The 13,760-nt window shown below is 47.6% G+C and overlaps 1 protein-coding gene across 1 annotated transcript in view; it reads left to right on the top strand.

Moving 5' to 3' along the window:
• The first annotated feature begins 601 nt into the window (after positions 1-601).
• AMN1 (antagonist of mitotic exit network 1 homolog) overlaps positions 602-13,760 on the top strand; it is a 110,791-nt gene continuing 97,632 nt past the window's right edge. Inside the window, exon 1 of the mRNA XM_038771336.1 lies at positions 602-643. Within this exon, the coding sequence (XP_038627264.1) occupies positions 606-643 (38 nt within the window). The 5' untranslated portion in view covers positions 602-605. The remainder of the gene's footprint in view (positions 644-13,760) is intronic.

Raw genomic sequence — 13,760 nt, 5'->3', positions numbered from 1 at the left:
AGTGATTAAAAAGTACCCTAGTCATTCACAGCCATGTTATGGTAACTCTGATCCCCTAGTCTTCCATAATAATAATAATTTTGGTATTTGTTAAGTGCTTACTATGTGCAAAGCACTGTTCTAAGCACCGGGGAGGACACAAGGAGATCAGGTTGTCCCATGTGGGGCTCACAATCTTAATCCCCATTTTACAGAGGAGGCAACTGAGACCCAAAGAAGTTAAGTGACTTGTCCACAGTCACACAGCTGACAAGTGGGGGAGCTGGAATTTGAACCCATGACCTCTGACTCCCAAGCCCATGCTCTTTCCACTGAGCCCCACTGCTTCCATCGTGTTCTATGCAAAGCACGTGATGAAAACTAGCGCTACAGCAGAAATGACGGGATTTGCTGTATTTGCTGTATTTGATTGATTGATTGATTGATTGATTGATTGATATTTCCTAGACAGGGATCATGTCTTCCAACCCTGTTGTATGGTACTCTCCCAAGTGCTTAGCACGCAGTATGTGCTCAGGAAATACCACTGAATGATGTTGAAGAAATTGATTACTTCGAAGAGCCTGATGAAGTTCCAGGTTTCCCAATTGCCCCTTCTGTGCCTCATGCATTTCTGGGACACGTTTCTTCATGTTCTTGGGAGGTAAGTGGCTCGTATTACTGTTGGGATGCCGAGTTGGAAAGAAGGACTGCGAGAGTCAGGATGCCTATTCAATCTATCTATCAATCAATCGATGGCATTTATTGCACGCTTACTATGTGCAGAGCACTGTACTAAGCACTTGAGAGAGAACAATGCGACAGAGTTAGCAGACGCGTTCCCTGCCCATAACAACTTTGCAATCTAGAGAAGCAGTGTGGCCTAGTGGGTAGAGCCCAGGCCTGAGAGTCAGAGCACCTGCGATCTGATCCTGGCTCCACCTTTTGTCTGCTGAGTGACCTCGGGTAGGTCACTTCACTTCTCTGTGCCTCAGTTTCCTCATCTGTAAAAATGGGGATGAAGACTGCGAGCCCCATGTGGGACAGGGACTGTGTCCAACCTGATCATAGTAAGCGCTCAATAAATACGATTGATGATGATCAGCTTATATCCACCCCAGCACTTAGTACAGTGTCTGGCACATAGTAAGCACTTAACAAATACCACTATTATTATTATCCCAGCTCTGCCAATTGCCAGGTGTGTGACTTTGGGCAAGTCATTTAACTTCTCTGTATTTCAGTTACCTCACCTGTAAAATGGGGATGAAGACTGTGAGCCCCCCTGTGGGACAACCTGATCACCTTGTAACTGCCCCAAGGCTTAGAACAGTGCTTTGCACATAGTACGTGCTTAATAAATGCCATTATTATTATTATTATCTACTCCAGTGTTGGTGGAAGGAGACAACAGTCAATGACTTCCGTATTTTTACCAAGAAAACTCTCTGGATTCACTACCAGCACGATTGCAGATGGAGAGCAGGGCGCTCTGGGAGAGAGGCTTTCAAGGAGTCACTATGGGTCAGAAACCACTCAAAGCATAAGACAAGATAAGCAGATAAAACAAGACAAGATAAGATAAGAAGTAGTGTGGCTCAGTGGAAAGAGCATGGGCTTTGGAGACAGAGGTCATGGGTTCAAATCCCGGCTCTGCCAATTGCCACCTGTGTGACTTTGGGCAAGTCACTTAACTTCTCTGGGCCTCAGTTACCTCATCTGTAAAATGGCGATTAAGATTGTGAGCCCCACGTGGGACAATCGGATCACCTTGTATCTCCCCAGCACTTAGAACAGTGCTTTGCATATAGTAAGTGCTTAACAAATACTATTGTTATTATTATTATTATTATTATCTGGGCAAGTCACTTAACTTCTCTGTGCCTGTTACCTCATCTGTAAAATGGGGATTAAGACTGTGAGCCCCCATGGGACAATCTGTTCACCTTGTAACCTCCCCAGTGCTTAGAGCAGTGCTTTGCACATAGTAAGTGCTTAATAAATGCCATCATTATTGTTATTATAATTATTAAGATAAGATTCCAGTGTTTAAGACACTGCCACAGAGTAACAAATATCACAATTATCATTATCATTATTAGAGGGGGAAATGACATTAAAGCATTTACTGGAATCCCACAGTGACTGCCTGCCAATCACAGAGGAGTCTAGAAGACAGACCCTGATCTGTATTGCCTCTTTTTTGGTGTGTGGGGTGGTATTTGTTAAAGCACTTACTATGTGCCAGGGCCTATACTAAGCCCTGGAGTAGATACAAGCTAATGAGGTTGGACACAGTCCCTGTTCCACCTGGAGCTCACAGTCTTACTCTCCACTTTACAGATGAGCTAACTGAGGCACAGAGAAGTGAAGTGACTTGTCTGAGGTCACGCAGCAGAAGAGCGGCAGAGCTGGGTTTAGGTCCTTCGCACTCCCAGGACCGTGCTCTAACCATTAGGCCACGCTGCTTCTCTGCCTTAAATGCTTCACTTTTCCTGGCCACCTTGACATTGCCTGGGCGAGTCCTTCTTTTCCTTCCCGTTTTCCCCTTTATCACATTCATTCATTCATTCATTCATTCGTTCGTTCGTTCGTTCGTTCGTTCAATCATATGTTTGCACATAGTAAGCACTTAATAAATGCCACTATTATTATGATGGTGCCTATCTCTACCTCCTAACTAGATTACCTGGTTACTAGATTACGAGATTACTAGACTGGTTTACTGCATCAGCCTCCTCTCTGATCTCCCATCCTCCTGTCTCTGTCCAATCAATCAGTCAATCATATTTATTGAGCGCTTACTGTGTGCAGATCACTGTACTTAGCGCTTGGGAAGTACAAGTCGGCAACACATAGAGACAGTCCCTACCCAACAGTGGGCACACGGTCTAGAAGGGGGAGACAGAGAACAAAAACAAACATACTAACAAAACAAAATAAATAGAATAGATTTGTACAAGTAAGATAGATAAATAAATAAATAAATAGAGTAATAAATATGTACAAACATATATACATATATACAGGTGCTGTGGGGAAGGGAAGGAGGTAAGATGCGGGGGATGGAGAGGGGGACGAGGGGGAGAGGAAGGAAGGGGCTCAGTGCAAAGGCCTCCTGGAGGAGGCCTTCAATCTATACTTCACGCTGCTGCCTGGATCATCTTTGGGCAGAAATGCTCTGGGCATGTTACTCCCCTCCTCAAAACTCTCCAGTGGCTGCCTGTCAACCTACGCATCAGGCAAAAACTCCTCCCTCTCGGCTTCAAGGCTGTCCATCCCCTCGCCCCCTCCTACCTCACCTCCCTTCTGTCCTTCTCCAGCCCAGCCCGCACCCTCCGCTCCTCCGCCGCTAATCTCCTCACTAGGCCTCGTTCTCTCCTGTCCCGCCGTCGACCCGCGGACCACGTCCTTCCCCTGGCCTGGAATTCCCTCCCTCCGCACATCCGCCAAACTAGCTCTCTTCCTCCCTTCAAAGCCCTACTGAGAGCTCACCTCCTCCAGGAGGCCTTCCCAGACTGAGCCCCCTCCTTCCTCTTCTCCTCCCCACAGCACCTGTATATACGTTTGTACAGATTTAATTACTCTATTTTACTTGTACATATTTACTATTCTATATATTTTATTTTGTTAATATGTTTTGTTTTGTTGTCTGTCTCCCCCTTCCAGACTGTGAGCCCGCTGTTGGGTAGGGACCATCTCTATGTGTCACCAACTTGTACTTCCCAAGCACTTAGTACAGTGCTCTGCACACAGTAAGTGCTCAATAAATATGATTGAATGAATGAATGAAAGTGTTGAGCGCTTACTGTATGCAGAGCACTGTACTAAGCGCTTGGGAAGTACAATTCGGCAACATATAGAAGCAGTTCCTTCCCAACAATGGGCTGACAGTCTAGAAGGGGAAGACAGACGACAAAACAAAACATGTGGACAGGTGTCAATATCATCAGAATAAATAGAATTATAGCTACACACACATTATTAATAAAGTAAAAATAGTAAATATATACAATTAAAATAAATAGAGTAATAAATGTGTGGAAATATATACAAGTGCCGTGTGGAGAGGAAGGGGGTAGGGCAGGGCGGGCGGGAGATGGGGAGGGGAGAAGGAAGAGGGGAGGAAAAAGGTGGGGGTTCAGTGTGGGAAGGCCTCCTGGAGGAGGTGAGCTCTCAGTAGGGCTATGAAGGGAGGAAGAGAGCTAGCTTGGCGGATGTGCGGATTGAGGGCATTCCAGGCCAAGGGAAGGACGTGGGCCGGGGGTCGATGGTGGGACAGGCGAGAACGAGGTACGGTGAGGAGGTTAGCGGTGGCAGAGGAGCGGAGGGTGTGGGCTGGGCTGGAGAAGGAGAGAAGGGAGGGGAGGTAGGAGGGGGTGAGGGAATGGACAGCCTTGAAGCCAAGAGTGAGGAATTTTTGCTTGATTTTAAGGTTGACAGGCAACCACTGGAGGTTTTTAAAGAGGGGAGTGACATCCCCAGAGCTGTTTCTGTATAAAGATAATCCAGGCAGCAGAGTGAAGACTAGACTGAAGCGGGGAGAGACAGGAGGATGGGAGATCAGAGAGGAGGCTGAAGCAGTAATCCAGTTGGGATAGGATGAGAGATTGAACCAGCAAGGTAGCAGTTTGGATGGAGAGGAAAGGGCGGATTTTGGCGATGTTGTGGAGGTGAGACCGGCAGGTTTTGGTGACAGATTGGATGTGTGGGGTGAATGAGTGTCACCCATCGTCCGGGGACGGGTTCGTTTGGTAATCGGTGTGGTGAGAGAGAGGCAGAGAGGCTGGGGATACAAAGCCTGAGTTTAATATAAAATTTATTCCGTGAGGCAAATTGAATTATTTAATTGTTTAGGCGCAATGGATTGAACTTCTCTTTTGGGAGGAATGTAATTAATTAGTAATATTAGAACTTCCCTAATGGGAGGAACACAATCATATGTTAATCATGCATGGGGTGAGGCGGCTAGCTCTCACCCACGTGCACTTCCCACTCGGGAAAAATCCACTTACTTTGCCACACAGGAGGAATCCATCCCATTACCTGCGCACGTGGTGGGCGGCTAGCTCTCACCATTTGCTCTCCCTACATAGGAGGAATCCACTTATGTTCCCCATCTGCAGCAGGGCCCCTGGCTCCCACCCACGAATGTTCAGCGAGACACTCACCCATCCCGTGGCCGTTTCCTCAGTGGGTTGGTTCTGGTTGCAGAGTGGGCGTCTGGCCTTCTGGGCAGAGAGAGACACATGGGCCACCGCTGCTGCATGTCTCCATCTTCTGCCCCCAGAAGATCAGAGGCAACAGGTATTTATCACCCATGCTCCTGGGCCATTCCAGCTTCTGGCCTCAGTTTATCTAGTCTCTTCCCTCCCGCCTCCTCCATACCTAATTTGATTGGCATGGGGGCAAGGGACACCTTCAGTATTCCCAGCTTGGGCTGTCAATCTAGCAGTTTCGGTTGTGGGGGTGGTATCCTATCCTCACTTCTGAGTTCTGCCTGCTGGCTCAGGTCGTCACAAGATAGCATTTGACCCTGAGAAGGCCAGAACTCCAGGGTCACCTTGGGGCAATGACAGAGCTGAGTCCAGGATGACACCAAGGTTGCAGGCTTGTAAGATGGGAAGGATGGTAGTGCCATCTGCAGTGATGGGAAAGTCAGGGAGAGGACAGGGTTTGGGAGGGAAGATAAGGAGCTCAGTTTTGGACATGTTGAGTTTTAGATGGTGGGCAGACATCCAGATGGAGATGTCCTGAAGGCAGGAGGAGATACGAGCCTGTAGGGAGGGAGAGAGAACATTGGTGGAGATGTAGATTTGGGTGTCATCAGTGTAGAGATGGTAGCTGAAGCTGTGGGAGTGAATGAGTTCACCAAGGGAGTGCGTATAGATAGAGAACAGAAGAGGACCAAGAACTGACCCTTGAGGAACCCCTACGGTAAGGGGATGGGACTGGAAGGAGGAGCCCACGAAGGAGACTGAGAATGAACAGCCAGAGAGATAAGAGGAGAACCAGGAGAGGACGGAGTCTGTGAAGCCGAGGTTGGATAGCATGTTGAAGAGAAGGGGGTGATCCACAGTGTCGAAGGCAGCAGAGAGGTCGAGGAGGATTAGGATAGAGTAGGAGCCGTTGGATTTGACAAGGAGGAGGTCATTAGTGAACTTTGAGAGGCCAGTTTCGGTGGAGTGTAGGGGATGGAAGTCAGATTGGAGGGGGTCTAGGAGAGAGATGGAGTTGAGGAATTTAAGGCAGCGAGTGTAGACAACTTGTTCTAGGAGTTTGGAAAGGAAGGGTAGGAGGGAGATAGGGCGATAACTAGAAGGGGCAGTGGGGTCAAGAGAGGGTTTTTTTAGGATGGGAGTGATGTGGTCATGTTTGAAGGCAGAGGGGAAGGAACCAGTGGAGAATGAGCGGTTAAAGATAGAAGTTAAGGAGGGGAGGAGGGAAGGCGCAAGAGTTTTCATAAGATGAGAGGGAATGGGGTCCGAAGCACAGGAGGATGGGGTGGCACTTGAGAGGAGGGAAGAGAGCTCATCTGAAGATACTGCTGGGAAGGCTGGAAGAGTAGCAGAGAAGGTTGAGAGCAGGGATGGGGGGGGTGTTGGAGAAGGGGGAGGGATGATTTTGGGGAGCTCAGACCTGATGGTGTTAATTTTACTAATGAAGTAGGAGGCCACAGGTCGTTGGGGGTGAGGGATGGAGCGGAGGGGGGGGGGATATGGGGCCTGAGGAGGAAGTTAAATTAGAGAAGCAGCGTGGCTCAGTGGAAAGAGCACGGGTTTTGGAGTCAGAGGTCAAGGGTTCAAATCCAGGCTCCGCCAATTGTCAGCTGTGTGACTTTGGTCAAGTCACTTCACTTCTCTGTGCCTCAGTTACTTTATCTGTAAAATGGGGATTAAGATTGTGAGCTTCACGTGGGACAACCTGATCACCTTGTATCCCCCCAGCGCTTAGAAAAGTGCTTTGCACATAGTAAGTGCTTAACAAATACCATTATTATTATTATTATTATAATTATTATGTCCAGAACAGCTGAAGGTGGTGATGGGCATTGGTGTCAATAAGGGAAGAAAAATAGTTTTGCATGGCAGAGGAGAGGGCAGAGTTAAGGCAGGAAAGGACAAATTTAAAGTGAACAAGTTTGGCTTGGTATTTAGACTTTCGCCAGCAGCGTTCAGCAGCTTTAGCATAAGAATGAAGGAGGCGCACAGTGGGAGTGATCCAAGGCTGTGGGTTAGTGGTGCGAGAGCGACTAAGGGAAAGGGGAGTGAGCGAGTTGAGTTTAGTAGAGAGGGTGGAGTTGAGAGCAGTAATCTGGTCATCAAGAATGGGTAGAGAGGATAGGGAAGCGAGGTGGGGTGAGATGAGCTGAGAGAGATGGATGGGGTCGAGAGAGCGGAGGTCTCTGTGGGGTAGTAATATAGATTTAAAGGGGGGAGGAGTGTGAGTGAGGAGGCAGGTGAGAAGGTTATAATCAGAGAGAGGGATTTCAGAGTTGGTGAGGGTGGAGATAGTGCAGCGGTGGGAGATGATGAGGTCGAGGGTGTGAACAAGTTGGTGAGTGGGCAAGGTGGGGTGGAACAGGAAGTTGGCAGCGTCAAGGAGAAATAGAAGGTGGGTGGCAGAGGAGTCACCGGGGACATTCATGTGGATGTTGAAGTCTCCGAGGATCAGAGTGGACATGGAAAAGGAGAGAAGGAAGGTGAGAAAAGGGTCAAAATCATTAAAAAAGTTGGAGGTGGGGTCAAGGGGTGGTAAATGATGTCTACAGTAATCTGGAGGGGGTGGTAGAGGTTAATAATGTGGGCTGCAAAGGAGGGAAAGGAAAGGGAAGCAACAGAAGAGACCGTGTTGTCCGGGGTGAGCCAAGTTTCGGTAAGGGGGAGGAGGAGGAGGAGGAGGAGGAGGGGGAGGAGGGGGAGGAGGGGGAGGAGGAGGAGGAGGAGGAGGAGGAGGAGGAGGAGGAGGAGGAGGAGGAGGAGAGAGTGGGAAAGGAACAGGTCAAGGATGACAGGGAGCTTACCTATAATGGAGAGGGGGTTCCAGAGGCCACACTTGGCAGCAGCTGGGGAGGGAGGGGAGGGAGGGGGAAGGGTATGAGGGGAGAGGAGGGTTTGGATTGGAATGAGTTGGGGGGGTGCTGGGAGGGGAAAAGGGGAAGAGGGGTGGTGATGAGAAAGGAGAACTGGGTTGGGGCTAGGATGGGGAGGAGGGGAGGGAGGGGGTTGAGGGTTGAGAAGCAGCATGGCTCAGTGGAAAGAGCCCGGGCTTTGGAGTCAGCATTCATAGTTCAAATCCCAGCTCTGCCAATTGTCAGCTGTGTGACTTTGGGCAAGTCACTTAACTCAGTTACCTCATCTGTAAAATGGGGGTTAAGACTGTGAGCCCCCCGTGGGACAATCTGATCACCTTGTATCCTCCCCAGCACTTAGAACAGTGCTTTGCACATAGTAAGTGCTTAATAAATGCCATTATTATTATTATTATTGGAAGGGAGGGGTTGAGGGTTGGCGCTGGTACAGAGGGATTCTGGGGAGGGAATGGAAGCCCATGATTGGGTAGGGACTGTCTCTATATGTTGCCAACTTGTACTTCCCAAGTGCTTAGTACAGTGCTCTGCACACAGTAAGCGCTCAATAAAAACGATTGATGAGGATGATGGGGAGGAGGGGGGCGGGAGAAAGAGAGGGAAAGAGCTGGGTGGGAGAGGGGAAGGGGAAGGCGATGACTGGAAAGGGCAGATGGGAGCAGGGGAATTGATAGTTCATAGTAAGGTCAGCAAGGACAGTGAGCAATTAACATGCAATAGCAATAATAAAATAAGCAGATGATGACATCACAGAGAGCAATTAATAATCAACATGCAATAGCAACAATAAAATAGGCGGATGATGCCTACAGCAGAAGACTGAATTGTCCATGGGTCAGTCAAATCGAAAAGGCTAATGGCAAGGAGAGGCCAGGGGCTCTTGGCAGAATTGTCTCTGAGGTGGTGGAGGATGGAGTCCTGTGGATGGCAGTTCTGAAGTCGGGTGGAACAGTTATGGGGGTTCGTGGGAGAGGAGACACCTGGGAAGAGGAGTAAACAGCCAAATGGCACAGTGGCTTTGGAGTCGGAGGTCATGGGTTCAAATTCCGGCTCCGCCAATTGTTAGCTGTGTGACTTTGAGCAAGTCACTTAATTTCTCTGTGCCTCAGTTACCTCATCTGTAAAATGGGGATGAAGACTGTGAGCCCCCCGTGGGGCAAACTGATCACCTTGTAACCTCCCCACAGTGCTTTGCACATAGTAAGTGTTTAATAAATACCATTATTATTATTATTATTATTATTATTAAATAACATGGGTGGGCTGAGTAGGTACGTATGGGGTAACACGGTGAGAACAAGGGCCTTGTTCCCTGGGGGGGGGGGGGGGGGATCAGTCCCGTCCAATCCGCTCCTAACCCAGGGAAGGAGGGAGTGGGGGCTCCCCAAAGAAGGTCGCTTATGGACTGGGGAGGGGGGGAAGCAGGGGGACACAATGTCCCATGGCCCTGGTTGGCTACCTAGATGGATGGACTAGAAGTCGCTTCTAGGAGTGAGTCTAGTGATGATGGGGGGGCGGGGGCCCAGTCCAGGGGAGTTGGATGGTCAGCAGAGAGTTCAACTCTGGAGGGTCATCAGGGAGATATCCAAGCTTCTGATCGGACGTGGGGCCCGCAGCAGGGAGCTCCTTGGGTCCCCGGGTTGGGATGCAGATGTCCGGGAAGGGGACGGCCATGAACCCGGCCGCGGGTCACGGGAGCCCGCTAGCAGACTTCTATGATTACTGCTTCATGGGAATGATAATAATTGTGGTATGTTTTACGAGCTTACTACGTGCCAGGCGCTGTACTAATCACTGCGGCGGATACAAGCAAACTGGGTTGGACACAGTCTCTGTCCTACATGGGGTTCACAGTCTCAATCCCCGTTTACAAATGAGGTAAGAGGCACAGGAAGTGACTTGCCCAAGGACACAGAAAGTGACTTGTCCAAGGTCACACAGCAAAGAGGCGGGGCCAGGATTAGAACTCCTGACCTTCTGATGAGTTCCAGGCCTGTGCTCTCTCTCTCTCTCTCATTCCTCTTATCCTTATCTGTGGCAAGCAGCTGTTGTTTTTGGCCTCCTATTTGACTGAACCTCCTTCTTTAGCCCACGTGTGCAGGAAAACCTACCCCTCCGTGTGCAACAGGAAGGTCTGAGGAGAACAAAGCAGAGAAGCAGCGTGGCTCAGTGGAAAGAGCACGGGCTTTGGAGTCAGAGGTCATGGGTTCGAATCCAGGCTCCTCCACATGTCCGTTGTGTGACCTTGGTCAAGTCACTTAACTTCTCTGAGCCTCAGTTACCTCGTCTGTAAAACGGGGATTAAGACTGTGAGCCCCATGTGGGACAACTTAATCACCTTGTATCCCCCCCAGCGCTTTGCACATAGTAAGCACTTAACAAATGCCAACATCATCATCATCAACAAAGCGCTAGCGACATCATCCTGATTTGCTCCGTTTATTCATTCCCCACCTCACCGCCCCCATCCCCATAGCACTGACGTCTGTATCCGTAATTCATTTATCTTAATGTCTGTCTCCCCCTCTAGACTGTAAGCTTGCCGTGGGCAGGTTCTAGTCTCGCCTCTGCCACTTGTCTGCTGTGTGACCTTGGAAAAGTCACTTCGCTTCTCTGTGCCTCAGTTCCCTCCTCTATAAAATGGGGATTAAGACCGTGAGCCCCCCGTGGGCTAGGGACTGTGTCCAACCTGATTACCCGGTATCTACCCCAGAGCTTAGAACAGTGCTTGACCCATAGAAAGCACTTAATACCATTCTTTATTATATGGAAATTATTAATATATACTGTCATATAATTAAACCAAAAAAGGAAATAAAATCAATCAATCAATCATATTTATTGAGTGGTTACTGTAAGCTTGTTTATGAGCTGGGTACGTGTCTGCTAATTCTTTTGTATTATCCTACATGTGGTGTTGGGCACACAGTGAGCTCTCAATAAATAGAATTGACAAACAGACAAACAGAGAAGCAGCGTGGCTCAATGGAAAGAGCACGGGCTTTGGAGTCAGAGGTTATGGGTTCGAATCCCAACTCTGCCAATTGTCAGCTGTGTGACTTTGGGCAAGTCACTTCACTTCTCTGTGCCTCAGTTACCTCATCTGTAAAATGAGAATGAAGACTGTGAGCCCCCCGTGGGATAACCTGATCACTTTGTAACCTTCCCAGTGCTTAGAACAGTGCTTTGCACATAGTAAGTGCTTAATAAATGCCATTATTATTATTATTAAACAGACAGACTGACTAGCTCTGCCAGGTAGAAGAAAAACTTCACGGACTCTGCGTTGTGTTTAAAACGGGTATTCATTCATTCATTCAATTGTATTTATTGAGCGCTTACTCTGTGCAGAGCACTGTACTAAGCGCTTGGGAAGTACAAGTTGGCAACATATAGAGACGGTCCCTACCCAACAGCGGGCTCACAGTCCAGAAAATGGCAGGGAAGCAGCGTGGCTCCGTGGAAAGAGCACCGGCTTTGGAGTCGGAGGTCATGGGTTCAAATCCTGGCTCCGCCAATTGTCAGCTGTGTGACTTTGGGCAAGTCACTTCACTTCTCTGTGCCTCAGTTACCTCCTCTGTAAAATGGGGATTAAGACTGTGAGTCCCCCATGGGACAACCTGATCGCCTTGTAACCTCCCCAGTGCTTAGAACAGTGCTTGCACATAGTAAGCGCTTCATAAATGCCATCATTATTATTATTATGATTATGCATGCTTATTGTGGGCAGGAATGTTCCTGCTTATTGTTATATTGTACTCTCCCAAGCGCGTAGTACAGTGCTTTACACATAGTAAGCGCTCCGTGAATACCATTTCATGAAATAACAAACTATGGTCGAATGCACTTAGTATGTAGAGGCTTCTGGTGAGCCTGCATTAGTCATAATGAGGGAAAAGGAAACCAGAAATCAGGGAGGATAAGAAGTAGGAGTTTCTAGGGGAAGGAAGTACAAGACTGAGGAAGTTGCAAGAAGGCAACGTTAAGAAATAGGCCCGAATCAGGCTGGGGTTAGATAATGTTTGATTTCTTTCCAGAACGACCGTTAATGTAGAAACAGAGACTGGAATGATAATAATAATAATAATAATGACATTTTATTAAGCGCTAACTATGTGCAAAGCACTGTTCTAAGCGCTGGGGAGGTTACAAGGTGATCAGGTTGTCCCACGGGGGGCTCACAGTCTTAATCCCCATTTTACAGATGAGGTAACTGAGGCACAGAGAAGTGAAGTGACTTGCCCAAGGTCACACAGCTGACAATTGGTGGATTCAGGATTTGAACCCATGACCTCTGACTCCAAAGCCTGGGCTCTTTCCACTGAGCCACACTGCCTCTCTATGATGAGAAGCAGTATGTCCTAGTGGAAAGAGCCCAGGTCTGGGAAGCAGAGGACCTAAGTTCAAATCCCGACATCCACTGTGTGACCTTGGACAAGTCACTTAACTGATTATCTTTTATCTATCCCAGAGCTTAGTCCAGTCCCTGACACATAGTAAGCACCTAACACATACCGTTAAATGATGCATAGTGGATAGAGCCCTGAGTGTTTTTGTATGTATTTATTACTCTATTTATTTATTTTGTTTCTACATATTTATTCTATTTATTTTATTTTGTTAATATGTTTTGTTTTTTATTACTCTATTTTATTTCTACATATTTATTCTATTTATTTTATTTTGTTAATATGTTTCGTTTTGTTCTGTCTCCCCCTTCTAGATTGTGAGCCCAGTGTTGGGTAGGGACTGCCTCTAGATGCTGCCAACTTGGACTTCCCAAGCGCTTAGTACAGTGCTCTGCACACAGTAAGCACTCAATACATATGATTGAATGAATGAATGAATGAATAGAGCCCGGGCCTGTGAATCAGAGGGTCATGGGTTCTAATCCCGGCTGCGCCGCTTGTCTGATGTGTGACCTCGGGCAAGTCATTTCACTTCTCTGGGCCTCGGTTATCTCATCTGGAAAATGGGGATTAAGATGGGGGACAACCTTACTAACCTGTACCTACCCCAGTGCTTAGAACAGTGCTTGGCACATAGTAAGTGCTTAGCAAATACCACAATAATAATAATTATTATTATCAAAATTAAAAGGTAATAGTTCAGCCTCAGACAAGAGTTCACCATATCCCAACCCCATATTGCGTCGTGGGCCGGGAGTGTGTCTGCTGATTCTCTCACTCATTCATTCATTCATTCATTCATTCATTCAATCGTATTTATTAAGTGCTTACTGTGTGCAGAATACTGTACTAAGTTCGTGGGAGAGTAAAATACAACAGAATTAGCAGACACATTCCCTGTCCATAAAGAGCTTACGGTAAGCACTCAATAAATAGGATTGATTGATTGATTTTGTTTCCTTTCTTGTTCCAATTTCTTTCTCCTCAGCTGCTCCTTGATACCAGGGGTTTGGGGTTTGGAGTTTAGGGTTGATGAGAGGCTCATTCAGTCAGTCATTCTGTCAGTCAGTCAATCACATTTATTGAGCATTTACTGTGTGCAGAACACTGTATTAAACTCTTGGGAGAGTACAATATAACAATAAGCAGACATATAATAACAATAATAATGGTGTTCATTAAGCACTTACTATGTGCAAAGCACTGTTCTAAGCGCTGGGGAGGTTACAAGGTGATCAGGTTGTCCCACAGGGGGCTCACAGTCTTAATCCCCATTTTACAGA

Source organism: Tachyglossus aculeatus, chromosome 2, assembly GCF_015852505.1.
Source record: "Tachyglossus aculeatus isolate mTacAcu1 chromosome 2, mTacAcu1.pri, whole genome shotgun sequence".
Lineage (NCBI taxonomy): Eukaryota > Metazoa > Chordata > Mammalia > Monotremata > Tachyglossidae > Tachyglossus > Tachyglossus aculeatus.
Note: the sequence above shows the minus strand (reverse complement) of the source record. Positions and strands in the feature narration are given on the sequence as shown.